The sequence below is a fragment of the Salmo trutta genome, unplaced genomic scaffold (assembly GCF_901001165.1).
Source record: "Salmo trutta unplaced genomic scaffold, fSalTru1.1, whole genome shotgun sequence".
Classification (NCBI taxonomy): Eukaryota; Metazoa; Chordata; class Actinopteri; order Salmoniformes; family Salmonidae; genus Salmo; species Salmo trutta.
Window position 1 is genome coordinate 279090 of NW_021822340.1, and position 25732 is coordinate 304821.

Consider the following 25732-nt stretch of genomic DNA (forward strand, 5'->3'; position numbering starts at 1 on the left):
ATTATCTATGTTGGGTTATGAGGATCACTGCAGTCAGTTAACACAGCAAAGGTTTGGTTTTTTGAAGAGAATCGGCACGTCTTTTACCATCTTTAGAATGATTGGTGAGTATTGGCCTGCTGCTTGGAGGGTAGCATTATGGAACTGGCCTGCTGCTTGGAGGGTAGCATTATGGAACTGGCCTGCTGCTTGGAGGGTAGAATTATGGAACTGGCCTGCTGCTTGGAAGGTAGCATTATGGAACTGGCCTGCTGCTTGGAGGGTAGCATTATGGAACTGGCCTGCTGCTTGGAGGCCAAACACATGGTCACACACTTGTAACTGCAACATCGGCTCTGGCTGCACGTCTGGGTATGGATAGGGCCCCCAAAAGGCTAGGGCCGACTCTGGCTGCATATCTGGGTACGCAGACCCACTGCGGCCCCTCATGTTGTGTTCAGATTTTTTGTGGCCCCCAACAAATGTGCCTATCCCTGCACTAGAGGGATCATGAATGACAGCATTAATTCAGGCAGAAATTGACCTCTTTATTTGGGCATTTTTCCATAGATGGATTATTTACCATACCTCATCACACCTTAACTCTCAAGAGCATGAAATACTGAGCTTTATATACAGTTGAAGTCAGAAGTTTACATACACTTAGGTTGGAGTCATTAAAACTTGTTTTTCAACCACTCCACAAATGTCTTGTTAACAAACTAGTTTTGGCAAGTTGGTTAGGACATCTACTTTGTTCATAACACAAGTAATTTTTCCAACAACTGTTTACAGACAGATTATTTCACGTATAATTCACTGCGTCACAATTACAGTGGGTCAGAAGTTTACATACACTAAGTTGACTGTGCCTTTAAACAGCTTGGAAAATTCCAGAAAATGTCATTGCTTTAGAAGCTTTTGTTAGGCTAATTGACATTTGAGTCAATTGGAGGTGTCCCTGTGGATGTACTTCAAGGCCTACCTTCAAACTCAGTGCCTCTTTGCTTGACATCATGGGAAAATCAAAAGAAATCAGCCAAGACCTCAGAAAAAAAATGGTAGACCTCCACAAGTCTGATTCATCCTTGGGAGCAATTTCCAAATGCCTGAAGGTACCACATTCATCTGTACAAACAATAGTACGCAAGTATAAACACCATGGGACCACCCAGACGTCATACCGCTCAGGAAGGAGACACGTTCTGTCTCCTAGAGATGAACGTACTTTGGTGCGAAAAGTGCAAAACAATCCCAGAACAACAGCAATGGACCTTGTGAAGATGCTGGAGGAAATAGGTACAAAAGTATCTATATCCACAGTAAAACAAGTCCTATATCGACATAACCTGAAAGGCCGCTCAGGAAGGAAGAAGCCACTGCTCCAAAACTGCCATAAAAAAGCCAGACTACGGTTTGCAACTGCACATGGGGACAAAGACTGTACTTTTTGGAGAAATGTCCTCTGGTCTGATGAAACAAAAATGGAACCGTTTGGCCATAATGACCATCGTTATGTTTGGAAGAAAAAGGGGGAGGCTAGCAAGCCGAAGAACACCATCCCAACTGTGAAGCACGGGGGTGGCAACATCATGTTGTGGGGGTGCTTTGCTGCAGGAGGGACTGGTGCACTTCACAAAATAGATGGCATCATGAGAAGGAAAATTATGTGGATATATTGAAGCAACATCTCAAGATATCAGTCAAGATTTGAAAGCTTGGTCGCAAATGGACAATGACCCCAAGCATACTTCCAAAGTTGTGGAAAAAAGGCTTTACGGACAGAAAAATCAAGGTATTGGAGTGGCCATCACAAAGCCCTGACCTCAATCCTATAGAAAATTTGTGGGCAGAACTGAAAAAGTGTATGCGAGCAATGAGGCCTACAAACCTGACTCCATTACACCAGCTCTGTCAGGAGGAATGGGCCAAAATTCACCCAACTTATTGTAGGAAGCTTGAGGAAGGCTACCCAAAACATTTGACCCAAGTTAAACAATTTAAAGGCAACGCTACCAAATACTAATTGAGTGTATGTAAACTTCTGACCCACTGGGAATGTGATGAAAGAAATAAAAGCTGAAATAAATAATTCTCTCTACTATTATTGTGACATTTCACATTCTTAAAATAAAGTGGTGATCCTAACTGACCTAAAACAGGGAATTTTTACTAGGATTAAATGTCAGGAATTGTGAAAAACTGCATTTAAATGTATTTGGCTAAGGTGTATGTAAACTTCCGACTTCAACTGTATCTATACATATAAACCTATAGCTTTATATATCTATACATATAAACCTATAGTTATATATCTATACATATAAACCTGTAGTCAGTGTATAAGCTATACTCCTGCACATGAAGCTCAAGTCAACAGCAGCTACGTCCAAATCCATACTGTTAAGGTTCCATTTCTCAGTTCCTTCAGGAAGGACTGCCTCTCAGTGGGGACATCAGACTGATGGAAGGACCGCCTCTCAGTGGGGGACATCAGACTGATGGAAGGACAGCCTCTCAGTGGGGGACATCAGACTGATGGAAGGACAGCCTCTCAGTGGGGGACATCAGACTGATGGAAGGACTGTCTCTCAGTGGGGACATCAGACTGATGGAAGGACCGCCTCTCAGTGGGGGACATCAGACTGATGGAAGGACAGCCTCTCAGTGGGGGACATCAGACTGATGGAAGGACTGTCTCTCAGTGGGGACATCAGACTGATGGAAGGACCGCCTCTCAGTGGGGGACATCAGACTGATGGAAGGACAGCCTCTCAGTGGGGGACATCAGACTGATGGAAGGACCGTCTCTCAGTGGGGGACATCAGACTGATGGAAGGACTGCCTCTCAGTGGGGACATCAGACTGATGGAAGGACTGCCTCTCAGTGGGGGACATCAGACTGATGGAAGGACTGCCTCTCAGTGGGGGACATCAGACTGATGGAAGGACTGCCTCTCAGTGGGGACATCAGACTGATGGAATGACTGTCTCTCAGTGGGGGACATCAGACTGATGGTCATTTTGTTGAAACAGATAAGAGAGTGTCCTGAAAAGGTTAACGTTTCTCCCCCCTCAAAAGCAGTGCACTATATAGGGAATAGGAAGCCATTTGTGACTCAGCCTGACAGGATAAGGAAGGGAGCAGTAACATCAGGTCCAGGTACACCCCCCTATTGGCTGTTTTAACTTTGTGTTTACTCATAACCTCTCTACATCAGCTGAGGGTAGAGACTATACCAAGGAATACATAACACGAGGCCTGTAAGTAAGCATTTCACTGTAAGGTCTACACCGTTGTATTAGGGGCATGTGACAAACACAATTTGATGATCCTGGATCTGAGGCTAAAAAAGAAATCAGTTCACTCTTTTATTCCCAAAATGTACTTCTGTCCATATACAGATGCCTGTTCCGAATGCTGGGCTTTCACCAAGGTACGTGCTGCCTTGTAGAAGACACGTTCCTTCCCTTATTGGGTTGTCAACATGCTAATGGAGTCAAAGGTCAAATACCGTCTGCACACTACCACTAGTCGATGCAAGAGACATGTACAAATTAAAATTAGGGCAAAAATATTGTAAATATTTATCCACTTATTCAACAGAACACCCTGTCCTGAACATGTCTCTCACACCTCTTTAATAGAAGATTTATGAACAGTTTTAAACATCACCTCTTCTGATTGCGTGAATCCCATCCCCCCAAAGCTTTGTTCTAACCAACAGCCGACAAGACAAACAAAAAAACGATAATAACAGAGATGGACATTCAATTCTTACAAAAACAAAAAATAAACCCTCCCCCCATTCAATTCAACCCAATCTGATCTGGTAAGAAACATGGTAACAAAAACTCAAACAAGTGATGGTCCAGAAACCATAAAACTCAATATGCTATCATTTTATTGATTTAACCCCTGTAGATCCCATGTTAGTCAAGTCTCCTGTCTTGTATGTTAGGAGCAGTGTGTATATATATATATATATATATATCCCATCGTTCGTAGAGTTAAGCTGTAGGCAGTCAGTCCGTTTCCATTTAAGTCAGTTCATATGTCATCATCTCAGCAAAAACAGTCACTCTGAAGCAGCATCCAAAATCTGCATGGAGGTACCTGTCGAATTCAGGAATTATTACAAAACCCAACCGAAGAAAAGGAACGATGGAACAAACCAAAAAGGGATTTATTTTGTGTGTTTTCTTTAGAAAAAATTAAATGAGAAATGTGATGAGCTTAAAAGCAAACCTTCCTTTTACTTGTATTTTTTTTTACATTTAACATTTTTTTTTGTTTTAAAGTTCAATTATTTTTCTTTTCTCCTATAACTGTTGCTGATTCAGTGCAATGCATCATGGAACGATTGTTAAAGGGTCCCCCCAGGTATTTTTTGTTGTTGCGGCATCATGTTGTTTTGGGAATGAAAGGAAGAAGAGGGGAATTGTGGGAGAGTCATAGTTTAGCTGGTGTCCATGGACTCCATGTTAGCGGAGGACGAGTCCCTCTGGATGCTTTCAAAGATGGCAGCCAGCTCGGGGTTGGAGGAGATCTGGGACTGGAACTCACTCATCAGGGGACTCTTCTCTGCCTCGGGGATGGTGAGGAGGGCGACCACCGCCCGCATGGCTGAACGCTTCAACTCATCCTGCTTCTCAAACTCCTGCTTCACTGAGTTGGCCTTCACCTGGGGAGGGGGGGGGGGGGGGGGGGGGGGGGAAAGAAAGAAAGAGAGAGAAAGAGAAAGAGAGAGAGAGAGAGAGAGAGAGAGAGAGAGAGAGAGAGAGAGAGAGAGAGAGGTTGACATACTGTATGTGGTTGATGGAGAGAGACGCCACCCAGTGAAAACAAAAGGAGGCTATTGACAGTCAGAGGTACATTTCCATGGCAAATTAACTTCAGACAAAATTAAATATTGATAAAGCCATCTGCATGGGATGTCTGGAAACAGTATATTGACCTATTCTGTCTGGTCTCTGTGAATGGTCCTATACCAGGGACAGTGTGAATGGTCCTATACCAGGGACAGTGTGAATGGTCCTATACCAGGGACAGTGTGAATGGTCCTATAGCAGGGACAGTGTGAATGGTCCTATACCAGGGACAGTGTGAATGGTCCTATACCAGGGACAGTGTGAATGGTCCTATACCAGGGACAGTGTGAATGGTAATATACCAGGGACAGTGTGAATGGTCCTATACCAGGGACAGTGTGAATGGTCCTATACCAGGGACAGTGTGAATGGTCCTATACCAGGGACAGTGTGAATGGTCCTATAGCAGGGACAGTGTGAATGGTCCTATAGCAGGGACAGTGTGAATGGTCCTATAGCAGGGACAGTGTGAATGGTCCTATACCAGGGACAGTGTGAATGGTCCTATACCAGGGACAGTGTGAATGGTCCTATACCAGGGACAGTGTGAATGGTCCTATACCAGGGACAGTGTGAATGGTCCTATACCAGGGACAGTGTGAATGGTCCTATACCAGGGACAGTGTGAATGGTAATATACCAGGGACAGTGTGAATGGTAATATACCAGGGACAGTGTGAATGGTCCTATACCAGGGACAGTGTGAATGGTCCTATACCAGGGACAGTGTGAATGGTCCTATACCAGGGACAGTGTTGTGTCTGGTCTCTGTGAATGGTACTATACCAGGGACAGTGTGAATGGTCCTATACCAGGGACAGTGTGAATGGTACTATACCAGGGACAGTGTGAATGGTCCTATACCAGGGACAGTGTTGTGTCTGGTCTCTGTGAATGGTACTATACCAGGGACAGTGTGAATGGTACTATACCAGGGACAGTGTGAATGGTCCTATACCAGGGACAGTGTGAATGGTCCTATACCAGGGACAGTGTGAATGGTCCTATAGCAGGGACAGTGTGAATGGTCCTATACCAGGGACAGTGTGAATGGTCCTATACCAGGGACAGTGTGAATGGTCCTATACCAGGGACAGTGTGAATGGTCCTATACCAGGGACAGTGTGAATGGTCCTATACCAGGGACAGTGTGAATGGTCCTATACCAGGGACAGTGTGAATGGTCCTATACCAGGGACAGTGTGTCTGGTCTCTGTGAATGGTACTATACCAGGGACAGTGTGAATGGTCCTATACCAGGGACAGTGTGAATGGTCCTATACCAGGGACAGTGTGTCTGGTCTCTGTGAATGGTACTATACCAGGGACAGTGTGAATGGTCCTATACCAGGGACAGTGTGTCTGGTCTCTGTGAATGGTCCTATACCAGGGACAGTGTGAATGGTCCTATACCAGGGACAGTGTGAATGGTCCTATACCAGGGACAGTGTGAATGGTCCTATACCAGGGACAGTGTGAATGGTACTATACCAGGGACAGTGTGTCTGGTCTCTGTGAATGGTACTATACCAGGGACAGTGTGAATGGTCCTATACCAGGGACAGTGTGTCTGGTCTCTGTGAATGGTACTATACCAGGGACAGTGTGAATGGTCCTATACCAGGGACAGTGTGAATGGTACTATAGCAGGGACAGTGTGAATGGTCCTATACCAGGGACAGTGTGAATGGTCCTATACCAGGGACAGTGTGAATGGTCCTATACCAGGGACAGTGTGAATGGTCCTATACCAGGGACAGTGTGAATGGTCCTATACCAGGGACAGTGTGAATGGTCCTATACCAGGGACAGTGTGTCTGGTCTCTGTGAATGGTCCTATAGCAGGGACAGTGTGAATGGTCCTATACCAGGGACAGTGTGAATGGTCCTATACCAGGGACAGTGTGAATGGTCCTATACCAGGGACAGTGTGAATGGTCCTATACCAGGGACAGTGTGAATGGTCCTATAGCAGGGACAGTGTGAATGGTCCTATACCAGGGACAGTGTGAATGGTTCTATACCAGGGACAGTGTGAATGGTCCTATACCAGGGACAGTGTGAATGGTTCTATACCAGGGACAGTGTGAATGGTCCTATACCAGGGACAGTGTGAATGGTCCTATACCAGGGACAGTGTGAATGGTACTATACCAGGGACAGTGTGAATGGTACTATACCAGGGACAGTGTGAATGGTACTATACCAGGGACAGTGTGAATGGTCCTATACCAGGGACAGTGTGAATGGTCCTATACCAGGGACAGTGTGAATGGTCCTATACCAGGGACAGTGTGAATGGTACTATAGCAGGGACAGTGTGAATGGTACTATAGCAGGGACAGTGTGTCTGGCCTCACCTTGGTGGTGCAGGTGGCACGTAGCGGCTCAACCAGCCTGTCCAGCCTCTGTAGCACAGCACTGGGACACAGAGTGGAGAGTCTAGCCAGCATCAGGAACGTCAGCATCTGATCAGATAAATAACATCCCCATTATCCTCCAGCTCCATAAACCAACACTCCTCCTCAATACAGGCCCTATGATGCATTATGCAGTCTGGCCTTTAAATCATACAGACTACCTCCCTTTCTCCTGTTGTCTGATCTTCATACAGACTACCTCTCTCTCTCCTGTTGTCTGATCTTCATACAGACTACCTCTCTCTCTCTCTCTCTCTCTCTCTCTCTCTCTTGTTGTCTGATCTTCATACAGACTACCTGTCTCTCTCTCCTGTTGTCTGATCTTCATACAGACTACCTGTCTCTCTCTCCTGTTGTCTGATCTTCATACAGACTACCTCTCTCTCTCCTGTTGTCTGATCTTCATACAGACTACCTCTCTCTCTCCTGTTGTCTGATCTTCATACAGACTACCTCTCTCTCTCCTGTTGTCTGATCTTCATACAGACTACCTGTCTCTCTCTCCAGGCAGGCTATTGTTCATATTCATGAGTAGGACAACAATGGTCCTGTAACGGAGTCCTGTCAGGAAGCTGTTCAGAATACCTTGATGTCATAATGATCCTTGAGTCCGTCTTCTACGTGGTTGAGGAACTCAAAGATGTCTAGTCTGTCTAGACAGCTGTCCAGGAGTGTGTACATGCACTCAAACGCTGCCTTCCTGATGTCCAGACCATCATCCACTGTGTGTTTAAAGGGTCCCATCTCAACCTGGGGGGAGAAGACAAAAACCCTGACGTCATTTAGACGACCCTCTTATCTAAAGTAACTCAACTAAAAATGGAGGTAGAACGACTACAGAGGACAACAATTGCAAGTAAATCCTTTGTCAATAAAACTTAAAACCTTAAAAAAAAAGGAAGATGTGAGTGAATGAAGAATGAAAGAAGGATAACAGACCAAGGTAGGAAGGAAGGAAGGTAGGAAGGAAGGTAGGAAGAAGGAAAAAGGAGGTGAAGCACCAATGAAAGCCCTGTTAAACTAGGGATAACCGAAAACAAGGGAAGAGTAGATGAAGAATGACAGAACGTGTGAACACAAGGAGAAAAGGAGAGGGAAATCAGCTGGGTTTATCCTGTACCTCTCTGATGAGTTCCTTACGGACTTTGGTCTCGTTGTAGAGGTGTGGCAGGACCGTATCCAGTAAGTCTCTGATGAGAGAGGGCTTATTATGGGCTGCTGAGTTGAAGGTTACCAGGGCAACCCGCCGCACGTTCAGGTCCGGGTCCTCCAACGTCTTCAAGAAGTCACCTGGAATACAGAACAACAGTCATCATCATCATCAACCTTTCACATATACAATTAACATCAATATATGACAAGTCAAATGAAAAGCTCCTCTAGTCAATAGACATATACACATCTCTAGTCTGTCTCAGTAAAAACAGTCTCAGTCTCCAGTACAGTGAATAATGAAAGCATTCAGACCCCTTCCCTTTTTCCACATTTTGTTACGTTACAGCCTTATTCTAAAATGGATTAAATAAATGTTTTCCCTTATCAATCTATACACACTACCCCATAATGACATCACAATACCCCATAATGACATCACAATACCCCATAATGACATCACAATACCCCATAATGACAAAGCGAAAACAGGTTTACAAATTTTAGCTAATTTATTACAAATAAAAAAACAGAAACACCTTATTTACATAAGTATTCAGACCCTTTACTATAAGACTCAAAATTGAGCTCAGGTGCATCCTGTTTCCATTGATCATCCTTGAGATGTTTCTACAACTTGATTGGAGTTCACCTGTGGTCAATTCAATTGATTGGACAATATTTCGAAAGGCACACGCCTGTCTTTATAAGGTCCAACATTTGATAGAGCAAAAACCAAGCCATGAGGTCGAAGGAATTGTCCGTAAAGCTCCGAGACTTGAGTGTCGAGGCACAGATCTGGGAAAGGGTACTATTTCTGCAGCATTCTCCATCATTCTTAAATGGAAGAAGTTTGGAACCACCAAGACTCTTCCTAGAGCTGGCCGCCCGGACAAACTGAACAATCAGGGGAAGAAGGGTCTTGGTCAGGGAGGTGATCAAGAACACGATGGTCACTCTGACAGAACTCCAGAGTTCCTCTGTGGAGATGGGAGAACCTTCCAGAAGGACAACCATCTCTGCAGCACTCCACCAATCAGGCCTTTATGGTAGAGTGGCCAGACGGAAACCACTCCTTAGTAAAAGGCACATGACAGGCTGCTTGGAGTTTGCCAAAAGGCCCCTAAAGGTCTCTCAGACCATGAGAAACAAGATTCTCTGGTCTGATGAAACCAAGATTGAACTCTTTGGCCTGAATGTCAAGCGTCACATCTGGAAGAAACCTGGCACGATCCCTAGGGTGAAGCATGGTGTTGGCAGCATCATGCTGTGGGGATGATTTTTCAGCGGTAGGGCCTGGGAGACTAGTCAGGATTGAGGCAAAGATGAATGGAGCAAAGTAAAGAGATCCTTGATGAAAACCTGCTTCAGAGTACTCAGGACCTCAAACTGGGGCGAAGGTTCACCTTCCAACAGGACAATGACCCTAACCACACAGCCAAGACAACGCAGGAGTGGCTTCGGGACAAGTGTCTGAATGTCCTTGATTGGCCCAGCCAGAGCCCGGACTTGAACCCGATCGAAACATCTCTGGAGACCTGAAAATAGCTGTGCAGCGACGCTCCCCATCCAACCTGACAGAGCTTGAGAGGATCTGCAGAGAAGAATGGGAGAAACTCCCCAAATACAGGTGTGCCAAGCTTGTAGCGTCATACCCAAGAAGACTCGAGGCTATAATTGCTGCCAAAGGTGCTTCAACAAAGTACTGAGTAAAGGGCCTGAATACTTATGGAAATGTGATATTTCCGGTTTTTATTTTGTATACATTTGTAAAAATGCCTAAAAACCTGTTTTTGCTTTGTCATTATGGGGTGTTGTGTGTAGATTGATGAGGGGGAAAAAACTACAATTGAATCAATTTTAGAATAAGTCTGTAACGTAACAAAATGTGGAAAAAGTCAAGGGGTCTGAAAACTTTCTGAATGCACTGTATTTATGCTGTAATAGTCTGTGCCGGGGGCTAGGGTCAGTTTGTCATTAGAAACCATACCAGTCTGCCTGTCTCAGTAGAAACATTCAGATATAAATACCGATAGATACCATAGCATTAGTCACAAAGAGGATAGGTTAGCAGTAGATAGATTAAATTGTATAGATAAAACACCTATGCAGTTTTTCAGGAGAGGGTCTATTGTCTGTGGGTGGTCTGAGATGGTGAACTTCACTGCTGTCACCACTGAGCTTCTGGCGTAAGATGATCCTGGAGACAGAAAACATTCATATTTCACATCACATACCTGCAATAGCAGAGTAAAATTAATACCCAGGTCATATTTCACATCACATACCTGCAATAGCAGAGTAAATTAATACCCAGGTCATATTTCTTTACATGAATGATTCATATCATGCACAATGAACCAACTGTATTTATTTTATTTAAATCAAGTCTTGCCGATCAAAACCTGCAGGGTGTTCCTGTTCCCCACCTGAGAGCAAGTATCCTTTAAGCCTGGGCAGCAAGGTTTCTGGGTCTATGAGGGTGAGTTTCCCCAGACATTCTGCTACCACGTTCCTGGTGCCCTCCTCTGCACACTCACAGTGCTTCAACAGCAGGGTCCATACGCCCTCTACGTAAGGTTTCAGACCCGTCACAGACGCCGAGCTGGAGAGAACAGAACAGATACAATTTGGTTACAAGGTGAAAACAGCAACCTGCAATTAGCCAGTTCAGTCACCCGACCCGGGACTTGAACAAGCAACCTTTCGGGTTCCACCTCTCTAACTGCTGGACGATCCTACCTGATGATCTCTTTGAGCGAGTGTAGCAGCAGATACTGCCTCTTGGGCTGGCCTGAGATCTCCCCCAGAACGAAGGGCAGGTATTCCGGCAGGTTGCCCACGGCGATGGATCCTAGGGCGTACGATGCGGCAGACTTGACCTCTTCAGAGGAGGAAGAGAAGGCGTCCAGGATGACCGTCTTGAGCTCTGGTTGGCCGCTCAGGTCTACGTGGTGTCCCACCTACCACAGAGACAGATATTAATGATTCCCTCACTACTGATACTAGCCCACTACATTGGATACTAGCCCACTACATCTGATACTAGCCACTACATCTACTACATCTGATACTAGCCCACTACATCTGATACTAGTCTACTACATCTGATACTAGCCTACTACATCTGATACTAGCCTACTACATCTGATACTAGCGCACTACATCTGATACTAGCCCACTACATCTGATACTAGCCCACTACATCTGATACTAGCCCACTACATCTGATACTAGCCCACTACATCTGATACTAGCCCACTACATATGATACATCTGATACTAGCCCACTACATCTGATACATCTGATACTAGCCCACTACATCTGATAATCCTGATACTAGCCTACTACATCTGATACTAGCCTACTACATCTGATACATCTGATACTAGCCCACTACATCTGATACATCTGATACTAGCCCACTACATCTGATACATCTGATACTAGCCCACTACATCTGATACTAGCCCACTACATCTGATACATCTGATACTAGCCCACTACATCTGATACTAGCCCACTACATCTGATACTAGCCCACTACATCTGATACTAGCCCACTACATCTGATTCTAGCCCACTACATCTGATACATCTGATACTAGCCCACGACATCTGATACTAGCCCACTACATCTGATACTAGCCCACCACATCTGATACTAGCCCACCACATCTGATACTAGCCCACCACATCTGATACTAGCCCACGACATCTGATGCTAGCCCACGACATCTGATGCTAGCCCACGACATCTGATGCTAGCCCACGACATCTGATGCTAGCCCACGACATCTGATGCTAGCCCACGACATCTGATGCTAGCCCACGACATCTGATGCTAGCCCACGACATCTGATACTAGCCCACGACATCTGCTACTAGCCACTACATCTACTACATCTGATACTAGCCTACGACATCTGATACTAGCCTACATCTGATACTAGCCACTACATCTGATACTAGCCACTACATCTGATACTAGCCACTACATCTGATACTAGCCACTACATCTACTACATCTGATACTAGCCCACTACATCTGATACTAGCCTACTACATCTGATACTAGCCCACTACATCTGATACTAGCCCACTACATCTGATACTAGCCCACTACATCTGATACTAGCCCACTACATCTGATACTAGCCCACTACATCTGATACTAGCCCACTACATCTGATACATCTGATTCTAGCCTACTACATCTGATACATCTGATACTAGCCCACGACATCTGATACTAGCCCACTACATCTGATACTAGCCTACTACATCTGATACTAGCCCACTACATCTGATGCTAGCCCACTACATCTGATGCTAGCCCACTACATCTGATGCTAGCCCACTACATCTGATGCTAGCCCACTACATCTGATGCTAGCCCACGACATCTGATGCTAGCCCACGACATCTGATACTAGCCCACGACATCTGATACTAGCCCACGACATCTGATACTAGCCCACTACATCTACTACATCTGATACTAGCCCACGACATCTGATACTAGCCCACGGCATCTGATACTAGCCCACGGCATCTGATACTAGCCCACGGCATCTGATACTAGCCCACGGCATCTGATACTAGCCCACGGCATCTGATACTAGCCCACGGCATCTGATACTAGCCCACGGCATCTGATACCAGCCCACGGCATCTGATACCTGCCCACGACATCTGATACTAGCCCACGACATCTGATACTAGCCCACGACATCTGATACTAGCCCACGACATCTGATACTAGCCCACTACATCTGATACTAGCCACTACATCTGATACTAGCCACTACATCTACTACATCTGATACTAGTCACTACATCTGATACCCGACACTACATCTACGACATCTGATACTAGCCCACGACATCTGATACTAGCCCACGACATCTGATACTAGCCCACGACATCTGATACTAGCCCACGACATCTGATACTAGCCACTACATCTGATACTAGTCACTACATCTGATACCCGACACTACATCTACGACATCTGATACTAGCCCACGACATCTGATACTAGCCCACGACATCTGATACTAGCCCACGACATCTGATACTAGCCCACGACATCTGATACTAGCCCACTACATCTGATACTAGCCACTACATCTACTACATCTGATACTAGCCCACTACATCTGATACTAGCCCACTACATCTGATACTGGCCACTACATCTACTACATCTGATACTAGTCACTACATCTGATACCCGACACTACATCTACTACATCTGACACTAGCCCACTACATCTGACACTAGCCCACGGCATCTGACACTAGCCCACGGCATCTGACACTAGCCCACTACATCTGATACTAGCCCACTACATCTGATACTAGCCCACTACATCTGATACTAGCCCACTACATCTGATACTAGCCCACTACATCTGATACTAGCCTACTACATCTGATACTAGCCAACTACCAGCAAAACCCCTATTAGTCCCACTACCAGCAAAACCCCTATTAGTCCCACTACCAGCAAAACCCCTATTAGTCCCACTACCAGCAAAACCCCTATTAGTCCCACTACCAGCAAAACCCCTATTAGTCCCACTACCAGCAAAACCCCTATTAGTCCCACTACCAGCAAAACCCCTATTAGTCCCAATACCAGTAAAACCACTATTAGTCCCACTACCAGCAAAACCCCTATTAGTCCCACTACCAGCAAAACCCCTATTAGTCCCACTACCAGCAAAACCACTGTTAGTCCCACTACCAGCAAAACCACTGTTAGTCCCACTACCAGCAAAACCACTGTTAGTCCCACTACCAGCAAAACCACTGTTAGTCCCATTACCAGTAAAACCACTACCAGCAGCAATAAAACTACAATTTTTGTACCCCTTTTTCTCCCCAATTTCATGGTATGGATTGGTAGTTACAGTCTTGTCTCATCGCTGCAACTCCCGTACGGACTCGGGAGAAGTGAAGGTCGAGAGCCGTGCATCCTCTGAAACACAACCCTGCCAAGCCGCACTGCTTCTTCACACAATGCCTACTTAACCCGGAAGCCAGCTGCACCAATGTGTCGGAGGAAACACCGTACACCTGGCGACCGTGTCAGCGTGCACTGCACCCGGCCCGCCACAGGAGTCGCTAGTGCGCGATGGGACAAGGACATCCCTGCCGGCCAAACCCTCCTCTAACCCAGACGACGCTGGGCCAATTGTGCTCCGCTCCATGGGTCTCCCGGTTGCGGCCGGCTGCGACAGAGCCTGGACTCTAACCAGAATCTCTAGTGACACACACACAGCCTTAGACCACTGCGCCATTCGGGAGGCCCACAACTATAAAATGACTTGGACATGCACACACACCTTCTGTTTATTTGAATAGTTGTATTTAAAAGTGTGACCCACCTCTCCCAGTGACAGCAGGGCCAGCAGCCTGATGGAGTCTGTCGACCGAGAGTTCTTCACATCCTGGATGAACTGGCCGACCACGGCAGGACCCTCCTACAAATACAAATCAAACTTTATTTAAAATGCATTAAATATGGCAAAAGCCTTTAGGGCACCCCACCCCTAGTGATCACATTATAAAACATTCTGTTAAGATAATGAACAAACAAAGAAACAAAAAAAAGAGGAAATAATCAAACCAAAAATCTGAGATTGAAAAAAACACCAAAACAAAATAGACAATAAAAGTCCTCCAGGAGAACAGAACATGGGAAGGAGGTCTGAAAGTCCCCCAGGAGAACAGAACACAGGAAGGAGATCTAAAAGTCCTCCAGGAGAACAGAACACAGGAAGGAGATCTTAAAGTCCTCCAGGAGAACATGAATACAAACATAACACAGGAAGTATGTCTAAAGGTCAGTAGAACAGTGAACCCACATCAGGACAGGCGCGGGTCAGGGCGGCCACACATTTAGCGATAGAGTAGTAGGACTGTTTGTGTGTCAGAGCAGCACTCTGGGCGTAGACTGGACCGGTCAGCATACGGAGCAGGTCCATGTAACCCAGAGAGGATGTCCCTGTACCCACCAGAGCCTGATTATAGAAGAACAGAATACAATTTACTGAGTGCTACAATACTGCTTGGTCAGAGAGGGGTGTTTAATAAATTAACATTGAGCAGTGACACTTCTAGATATGAAGTTGAACATCTTAGAACATCTATAGAACATCTTCTATTAGGGACAACGTAGGCCCTAACTCCCTGATCATCTATTAGGGACAAAGTAGGCCCCAACTCCCTGATCATCTATTAGGGACAAAGTAGGCCCTAACTCCCTGATCATCTATTAGGGACAAAGTAGGACCTAACTCCCTGATCATCTATTAGGGACAAAGTAGGCCCTAACTCCCTGATCGTCTATTAGGGACAAAGTAGGCCCTAACTCCCTGATCATCTATTAGGGACAAAGTAGGCCCTAACTCCCTGATCATCTATTAGGGACAAAGTAGGCCCTAACTCCCTGATCATCTATTAGGGACAAAGTAGGCCCTAACTCCCTGATCATCTATAGGGACAAAGTAGGCCCGAAACACCTGATCATCTATTAGGGACAAAGTAGGCCCTAACTCCCTGATCATCTATTAGGGACAAAGTAGGCCCTAACTCCCTGATCATCTATAGGGACAAAGTAGGCCCTAACTCCCTGATCATCTATTAGGGACAAAGTAGGCCCTAACTCCCTGATCATCTATTAGGGACAAAGTAGGCCCGAAACACCTGATCATCTATTAGCTGATTTTACAAGCGGTTCACAAACTATTTTACAACACAGTACCTCAATTGAACTCACCCACCCGCTGTCCTAGACATTTAGATAGCATTCCCTTATCTGTTGAAACTGGTAACCATGCGTACCTGGAAGAACTCTAGCATGGCACTGAGGGCCCCTCCCTGCAGCAGAGGAGACCTGACCAGAGAGATGAGCTCTGAGAGGATGGATGACCCCCCGATCTTAGCCAGGGAGAGAGGGTGGACCCGGGCCAGGGTGGTCAGGAAGCTGATGACCATCTGAGACACATGCATGTCGCTCTCGCTGATCAGCGGAGGCAGTTCGGCCAGCACCGCGTCGATCATGGCCGGAGTCACGCTGTCGCTGTAGTTCTTCACCAGGATGTCCAGCGCGGCCAGGGTGCTCAGTTTCAGCGCCCGCTGGTTCTTACGCAGGAACGATGCCAGGATGGGCACTGCCTCGTCAAGGATAGGTCGAAGGTCGATCTTCAGCGTGGAGCCTGTGATTAGGGATGATAGCAAGTATGAAAAACAAACACACACACACACACACACACACACACACACACACACACACACACACACACACACACACACACACACACACACACACACACACACACACACACACACACACCTAGCAGGGAAACTGATTTATTAGTAACAACTTGTTAAGCCATTACAAAATAAATCTGCCCTCATCAACAGATTCTGAAAATTCGCCGTATGGACTTAAACATCATCCCCTCCCAACCTGCGATGAGCGTCAGGGCCTTGACCGTCGTCAGTCTGGTAATCTCATTCTTCAGGCGCTCCAGGAAGATGTGCAGCGTCCCAGGGAGGTCGTCCCCCAGGCTGTCTCCTAGGTTACAGATGATCTGACCCATACAGGAAATGGCCCTCTCTTTCACTTCCTGGTCGATGTCGGCAGCCTTGAGGCGTTTGATGGTGCAGGTGAAGAGGTCCGTGATGTAGGGAGAAGCATCGAAGGTGTCTCTCTCCGGCTGGTCCAGAGGTCTGAGAGGTTTCACATTGACAAAAGCTTCATTTTCCCAAACCGTGTCACGAGGATGCAGCAGATTAAAACTGAATTTAAACAGAAAACGTACAGACGGAATGAAAAGAACAGCAACACTCACCTGAAGTTCTCTCTGGTAAACCAGGTAGTTATTCTACTAAACAAGAGAACACATCAATACACGGGTATTAGAATAGACCAGATAACCTTACCTGATGACCTTGACCAGCTGTTGGCTGACCAGCAGGGCCTCAGAGGTGATTTTATAGAAGGGGTCTCCTACACACGCCACCACAGGCGGCACCAGGGCCTGTGGAGGTCAAAGGTTAGACAAGTTCATTTAAGTGTCACTTCACAATTGACAAGACATTTTACAGATAAATAAAAAAAAAATGGTGAATGGACCAGTCAGTGAGATTTCTGAGACTATTTCAAAAGCACTGATAATCCATGATATCATCAACATCAGTCCTATTATCCGACCTGGACATGGGGGTGGAAGACTTGAGGCTGGTGGTTACACAGGACCACATACAGACAGGACAGGGCATCGATCTTCAGGTTGGACGAGCTGGACTTGTCGTTGAGAGAGAAGATGATTCCTGTTGGGAGAGAGGAGATTAGGTTAGTTTAGTCAATATGACATTTAGGGAGGGTTTCCCAGACACAGATTAAGTCTATTCCTAGACTAGTTCCTCCATTGAAAGTGCTTTTTAGTCCAGGACTGGGTGGAAAGTGTATCTGGGAAACCGGCCCAATGAATTACAATATTAAAAGGAAAGAAGAGAAACAGCTGAGAGAAGCGGTGCTGGTGAGGTCAGAAACCTGACACGTGTTTCAGGGAACAGAAAATAAAAATGAGGAAAACAGAGAGCTTAATTACTAAAAATATAAGGTTTCCAGTACGAGTCAACACGACCACAGGAAGGTTTCCAGTACGAGTCAACACGACCACAGGAAGGTTTCCAGTACGAGTCAACACGGCCACAGGAAGGTTTCCAGTACGAGTCAACACGGCCACAGGAAGGTTTCCAGTACGAGTCAACACGACCACAGGAAGGTTTCCAGTACGAGTCAACACGACCACAGGAAGGTTTCCAGTACGAGTCAACACGGCCACAGGAAGGTTTCCAGTACGAGTCAACACGGCCACAGGAAGGTTTCCAGTACGAGTCAACACGACCACAGGAAGGTTTCCAGTACGAGTCAACACGACCACAGGAAGGTTTCCAGTACGAGTCAACACGGCCACAGGAAGGTTTCCAGTACGAGTCAACACGGCCACAGGAAGGTTTCCAGTACGAGTCAACACGACCACAGGAAGGTTTCCAGTACGAGTCAACACGACCACAGGAAGGTTTCCAGTACGAGTCAACACGACCACAGGAAGGTTTCCAGTACGAGTCAACACGACCACAGGAAGGTTTCCAGTACGAGTCAACACGACCACAGGAAGGTTTCCAGTACGAGTCAACACGACCACAGGAAGGTTTCCAGTACGAGTCAACACGACCACAGGAAGGTTTCCAGTACGAGTCAACACGACCACAGGAAGGTTTCCAGTACGAGTCAACACGACCACAGGAAGGTTTACAGTACGAGTCAATACAACAGGCTGATGATCAGCCTTCTTTCAGATCCTCCACTCCCCTGGTGCATTCAGGGAAGGAGAAAACACAAAATAACCAGATAGGATACATTAGAATGAGAACCTAAATAATCCCATTGTATCAGCGGTGGGGTACTGAAGCAGTGCAGTGGTACTGTAGAATGGAGTTTGGAGGAGCATATTGGGGGAACTAGAAAAACTGGTTTCACCCCAAAGTCATTTAGAAAGGACAGAACAAGATATTAAATCTTCTCTGTTGCCATTTAACTCTGAACAAGCCGTAATAAATCACTTGTATTTGTCTAAAGGGAAAGGAGACACTATGGCTGCAACCTGCAATAACATGCAAAAGTACCAATCCTTCTATTACATTTACATTTTACATTTTAGTCATTTAGCAGACGCTCTTATCCAGAGCGACTTACAGTAGTGAAGGCATACATTTTTTTTTTCTCCCCTTTCTACTGGCCCCCCGTGGGAATCGAACCCACAACCCTGGCGTTGCAAACACCATGCTCTACCAACTGAGCTACAGGGAAGGCTATTCGTCTAGGGTAACACGTTGACTAGGTCAAATAATTCATTTTCTACTTCAGCATCTTTCCTGTCAACTCAATAACTCTCATTCCACTAAAACGTGAAAGGCATTTAATGTCATAGTTTCATAAGTCAGTCAGCCTCCGTCAGAGAGAGTGACCTCCAGACCAGATGGATGAGGCTGAAGAACGTGCCCAGGGCGAGAGCCTTGTTCCTGGGACCAGCACAGAGATGTTGGGTGAGAGCCCAGGCTAGCCCGGGGTAAAAGTCTGGCAGGAGTGAGATCAGAATCTCGGGGTGCCAACTACTGCCATTGTGCCCTTGAGCAAGGGATGCTCCAGGGGAAATGTAGCTCTGTAGCTGATCCAACGCTGCTTCCAGCCTCTCGTGTGTGTGTGTGTGTGTGTGTGTGTGTGTGTGTGTGTCTGGGGGACAAATTTCAGGTTCACATTCGGTACACCCATGTAGTACCGGGTCAGACCCCCCCCATTGCATCCAGAACAGCCTGAATTCTTCAAGGCACTGAATCATTGCTCAAATTGGTATCAAGTGACTGAACGTGTGCCAGGAAAACATTCCCCACACCATTATACCACCGTCACCAGCCTGTACCGTTGACACCAGGCAGGATGGGACCATTGACTCATGCTGCTTATGCCAAATCCTGACTTATGTCAGGATTTGTCGGACCAGGCGATTTGTCGGACAAGGCGATGTTTTTCCACTCCTCAGTTGTCCAGTGTTGGTGATGGCCTACACACTGGAGCTGCTTCTCCTTGTTTTTATCTGATAGGAACCCAGGGTGGTCGTCTGCTGCAATAGCCTATCCGTGACAAGGACCGACGAGTTGTGAGTTCCGAGACGCTGTTCTGAGCCGTTATTTGCCTGTTTGTGTTCCACCTGTTAGCTTGCACCATTCTTTCCATTCTCCTTCAACCTCTCTCATCAACGAGCTGTTTCCACCCACAGGACTGCTACTGACTGGACGTGTTTTGTTTGTTGCACCATTCTCTGTAAACCCTAGACACTGTCGTGCGTCAAAATTCCAGGAGGCAGTTTCTGAGATAGTGGAACCGTCACGCCTTAGGTTACCCATTGTAATGGAACAGTAACTGAATGCCTTGATGCCTGTCTGCCTGCTTTATATAGCAAGCTACAGCCACACGACTCACTGTCTGTAGAAGCAAAACATGTTTTCTGAACGGGGTGGTGTAGCTAATAAACTGCCCACTGAGTGCAAGTTATATTGTACATAACTGGTACGAGGACAGGGATATGTAGTGTGAGGGCTCTAGGGGTAGGGTAGTAACCTACCTGGTACGAGGACAGGGATATGTAGTGTGAGGGTAGGGTAGGGTAGTAACCTACCTGGTACGAGGACAGGGATATGCAGTGTGAGGGTAGGGTAGTAGCCTACCTGGTACGAGGACAGGGATATGTAGTGTGAGGGTAGGGTAGTAACCTACCTGGTACGAGGACAGGGATATGTAGTGTGAGGGCTCTAGTGGTAGGGTAGTAACCTACCTGGTACGAGGACAGGGATATGTAGTGTGAGGGCTCTAGGGGTAGGGTAGTAACCTACCTGGTACGAGGACAGGGATATGTAGTGTGAGGGTAGGGTAGTAATCTACCTGGTACGAGGACAGGGATATGTAGTGTGAGGGTAGGGTAGTAACCTACCTGGTACGAGGACAGGGATATGTAGTGTGAGGGCTCTAGGGGTAGGGTAGTAACCTACCTGGTACGAGGACAGGGATATGTAGTGTGAGGGTAGGGTAGCAACCTACCTGGTACTAGGACAGGGATATGTAGTGTGAGGGTAGGGTAGTAACCTACCTGGTACTAGGACAGGGATATGTAGTGTGAGGGTAGGGTAGTAACCTACCTGGTACGAGGACAGGGATATGTAGTGTGAGGGTAGGGTAGTAACCTACCTGGTACGAGGACAGGGATATGTAGTGTGAGGGTAGGGTAGTAACCTACCTGGTACGAGGACAGGGATATGTAGTGTGAGGGTAGGGTAGTAACCTACCTGGTACGAGGACAGGGATATGTAGTGTGAGGGTAGGGTAGTAACCTACCTGGTACTAGGACAGGGATATGTAGTGTGAGGGTAGGGTAGTAACCTACCTGGTACGAGGACAGGGATATGTAGTGTGAGGGTAGGGTAGTAACCTACCTGGTACGAGGACAGGGATATGTAGTGTGAGGGTAGGGTAGGGTAGTAACCTACCTGGTACGAGGACAGGGATATGTAGTGTGAGGGCTCTAGTGGTAGGGTAGTAACCTACCTGGTACTAGGACAGGGATATGTAGTGTGAGGGTAGGGTAGTAACCTACCTGGTACGAGGACAGGGATATGTAGTGTGAGGGTAGGGTAGTAACCTACCTGGTACTAGGACAGAGATATGTAGTGTGAGGGTAGGGTAGTAACCTACCTGGTACGAGGACAGGGATATGTAGTGTGAGGGTAGGGTAGTAACCTACCTGGTACGAGGACAGGGATATGTAGTGTGAGGGTAGGGTAGTAACCTACCTGGTACGAGGACAGGGATATGTAGTGTGAGGGCTCTAGTGGTAGGGTAGTAACCTACCTGGTACGAGGACAGGGATATGTAGTGTGAGGGTAGGGTAGGGTAGTAACCTACCTGGTACTAGGACAGGGATATGTAGTGTGAGGGCCCCAGGCAGAACGTTGACCAGCTCCGTCAGCATGTTGAAGCAGCACTGCCGTGTCTTGACACTTTTCTCCTTCATCTGCTTATGCAGGGCCTTAACGATCATTGGCACCTGCAGCAGCACCCGGCGGGAGGGAGAAATATCAGACATACTACTGACTAATACATACTACAACTACCACTAGGAGATATATCAGACATACTACTGACTAATACATACTAGAACTACCACTAGGAGAAATATCAGATATACTACTGACTAATACATACTAGAACTACCACTAGGAGAAATATCAGATATACTACTGACTAATACATACTAGAACTACCACTAGGAGAAATATCAGATATACTACTGACTAATACATACTAGAACTACCACTAGGAGAAATATCAGACATACTACTGACTAATACATACTACAACTACCACTAGGAGATATATCAGACATACTACTGACTAATACATACTAGAACTACCACTAGGAGAAATATCAGATATACTACTGACTAATACATACTAGAACTACCACTAGGAGAAATATCAGATATACTACTGACTAATACATACTAGAACTACCACTAGGAGAAATATCAGATATACTACTGACTAATACATACTAGAACTACCACTAGGAGAAATATCAGACATACTACTGACTAATACATACTACAACTACCACTAGGAGAAATATCAGACATACTACTGACTAATACATACTATAACTACCACTAGGAGATATATCAGACATACTACTGACTAATACATACTAGAACTACCACTAGGAGATATATCAGACATACTACTGACTAATACATACTACAACTACCACTAGGAGATATATCAGACATACTACTGACTAATACATACTACAACTACCACTAGGAGAAATATCAGACATACTACTGACTAATACATACTATAACTACCACTAGGAGATATATCAGACATACTACTGACTAATACATACTACAACTACCACTAGGAGATATATCAGATATACTACTGACTAATACATACTACAACTACCACTAGGAGATATATCAGACATACTACTGACTAATACATACTAGAACTACCACTAGGAGAAATAGACATTCAACTCTCTCTACCCTCTCTGTGTGTGTGTGTGTATTAACATAGGAGTATTACATTGGTGTGATGCATTAACACAGGTAACCAGGTAGTACTTTTAAGACCAGGCTAGTAGGGAACGTGCCAAATGTGTATTCTGAAATATCACACGGCACAGATTTAGGATCCTTGGCTAAAAGAACATCCCCCACCATTGTCTTGTAGAACTTAAGGTCTGGGCAGTGGCTCTCCCTCTGTGTGTTTTACCTGGTTCTGCAGCATGGTGAGTGGAGTCTCTCCCTGTTCCATGGCATCTGGGTCACACAGCCAGCTCTGAGCAGGACGTGTCTGTTTCAGCAGCGACAGGTAGGCATGGAACACGTCAGCCTTCACGTTCTCCTCCCGCTCCTACAATCCAGCAATCAATACATCAGCCAATACATCAGTCAATCAATCAAACGTATTGATAAAGCCCTTTTGTGACAACTGTTGATATTAAAGTGCTTTTACTTCTTAGTAACCCAGCCTAGACTCAGAGAGCAAACAAAAACACAAAACAGATGCCCAACGGCTAGGTAAAACTCCCTGGAAGATGTAGACCTAGAGGAACACGGGGGTAGTGTGTGTGTGTGTGTGTGTGTGTGTGTGTGTGCCTTGAAGCGGGCGATGAGCGCGGGCGACACGGTCCGGTAGAACTCTGGCAGCATCTCGTGGCGTGTGCTGACCACGGCGTCCAGACACTTGGCGGCCGCACGGCGAACCTTCCAGCTCATGTCGTCGTCGTCGCTGTACTCATCATCACTTCCTGTAAAGGTCAAAGGGTGGTGGTGGTGTGAGGTTAGAGACTGAACACAGTCTAGCAGTAGTTATTACAGAGAATGAAAGAGTTAAATGCTTCTGTAAGCATTGTGACCATGTCAGATATGAACATTAGCTGGTAGAAAACACAAACATCTCAAACACAGGTTAAACACAGCACATCCACTAGTCTAGAGCGACCACCTGACTACCACAAACACTACTGTCATCACATGGTTGTTCCAGGTCAAGACATTATCACTGCCTAACCTCAAATCCTTCCAATGACATTTGACCTGTGAAGTTTGACAGAGATACACTCATCAATCATCACAGACTAGGAAACTAGTCCCAGCACTGTGCTGCCCTGGGCCTAATAAGACTGGGAGGCTAGTCCCAGCACTGTGCTGCCCTGGGCCTAATAAGACTGGGAGGCTAGTCCCAGCACTGTGCTGCCCTGGGCCTAATAAGACTAGGAGGCTAGTCCCAGCACTGTGCTGCCCTGGGCCTGATAAGACTAGGAGGCTAGTCCCAGCACTGTGCTGCCCTGGGCCTGATAAGACTGGGAGGCTAGTCCCAGCACTGTGCTGCCCTGGGCCTGATAAGACTGGGAGGCTAGTCCCAGCACTGTGCTGCCCTGGGCCTGATAAGACTGGGAGGCTAGTCCCAGCACTGTGCTGCCCTGGGCCTGATAAGACTGGGACGCTAGTCCCAGCACTGTGCTGCCCTGGGCCTGATAAGACTGGGAGGCTAGTCCCAGCACTGTGCTGCCCTGGGCCTGATAAGACTGGGAGGCTAGTCCCAGCACTGTGCTGCCCTGGGCCTGATAAGACTGGGAGGCTAGTCCCAGCACTGTGCTGCCCTGGGCCTGATAAGACTGGGAGGCTAGTCCCAGCACTGTGCTGCCCTGGGCCTGATAAGACTAGGAGGCTAGTCCCAGCACTGTGCTGCCCTGGGCCTGATAAGACTGGGAGGCTAGTCCCAGCACTGTGCTGCCCTGGGCCTGAGAAGACTGGGAGGCTAGTCCCAGCACTGTGCTGCCCTGGGCCTGATAAGACTGGGAGGCTAGTCCCAGCACTGTGCTGCCCTGGGCCTGATAAGACTAGGAGGCTAGTCCCAGCACTGTGCTGCCCTGGGCCTAATAAGACTGGGAGGCTAGTCCCAGCACTGTGCTGCCCTGGGCCTGTTTACAAGCTAGCTAGCTACACACAGTCAGTCAGTCAGCACCATTAATTATTAAAGGAACCAGCCAATAGGAATAAGTAGGAATATGATTTATGGATGACTGGCAAACTAAAGCATAGTGCTGTAGACAATACGAGCAACACTCCAGGCTCCAAAAAACACTCGTTGTCAAGAGCCATTTTATAAATGAAATACTTCAGCATTCTGGGAGCACACATTATGGTTGGTGGAGAGACATGACAACCAGAGAGTGTGAGACAGGAGGTACAGAGAGGAGGAAGGGGACAGAGAGGAGGGAGAGGACAGAGAGGAGGGAGAGGACAGAGAGGAGGGAGAGGACAGAGAGGAGGGAGAGGACAGAGAGGAGGAAGGGGACAGAGAGGAGGGAGAGGAGGAAGGGGACAGAGAGGAGGGAGAGGGAGAGGAGGAAGGGGACAGAGAGGAGGAAGGGACAGAGAGGAGGAAGGGACAGAGAGGAGGAAGGGACAGAGAGGAGGAAGGGACAGAGAGGAGGAAGGGACAGAGAGGACAGAGAGGAGGAAGGGGACAGAGAGGAGGGAGAGGAGGAAGGGGACAGAAAGGAGGAAGGGACAGAGAGGAGGGAGAGGAGGAAGGGGACAGAGAGGAGGAAGGGACAGAGAGGCGGGAGAGGAGGAAGGGGACAGAGAGGAGGAAGGGAC

The 25732-nt window shown here is 46.8% G+C and overlaps 1 protein-coding gene across 2 annotated transcripts in view; it reads right to left on the reverse strand.

Moving 5' to 3' along the window:
* Positions 1-3557: 3557 nt before the first annotated feature.
* cand1 (cullin-associated and neddylation-dissociated 1) overlaps positions 3558-25732 on the reverse strand; it is a 55066-nt gene continuing 32891 nt past the window's right edge. The window contains exons 8-23 of one of the 2 annotated variants that reach the window (XM_029743583.1): positions 23723-23874; positions 23337-23477; positions 21966-22107; positions 17655-17773; positions 17384-17481; positions 16908-17170; positions 16280-16653; positions 15301-15456; positions 14821-14916; positions 11166-11386; positions 10853-11028; positions 10528-10623; positions 8392-8561; positions 7857-8021; positions 7212-7319; positions 3558-4664 (exon numbers count right to left, since the gene is read on the reverse strand). In XM_029743583.1, the coding sequence (XP_029599443.1) occupies positions 4440-4664; positions 7212-7319; positions 7857-8021; positions 8392-8561; positions 10528-10623; positions 10853-11028; positions 11166-11386; positions 14821-14916; positions 15301-15456; positions 16280-16653; positions 16908-17170; positions 17384-17481; positions 17655-17773; positions 21966-22107; positions 23337-23477; positions 23723-23874 (2702 nt within the window). In that variant the 3' untranslated portion in view covers positions 3558-4439. Of the gene's footprint in view, positions 4665-7211; positions 7320-7856; positions 8022-8391; positions 8562-10527; positions 10624-10852; positions 11029-11165; positions 11387-14820; positions 14917-15300; positions 15457-16279; positions 16654-16907; positions 17171-17383; positions 17482-17654; positions 17774-21965; positions 22111-23336; positions 23478-23722; positions 23875-25732 lie in introns of both variants that reach the window. The other variant, XM_029743582.1, reaches the window with a different exon arrangement.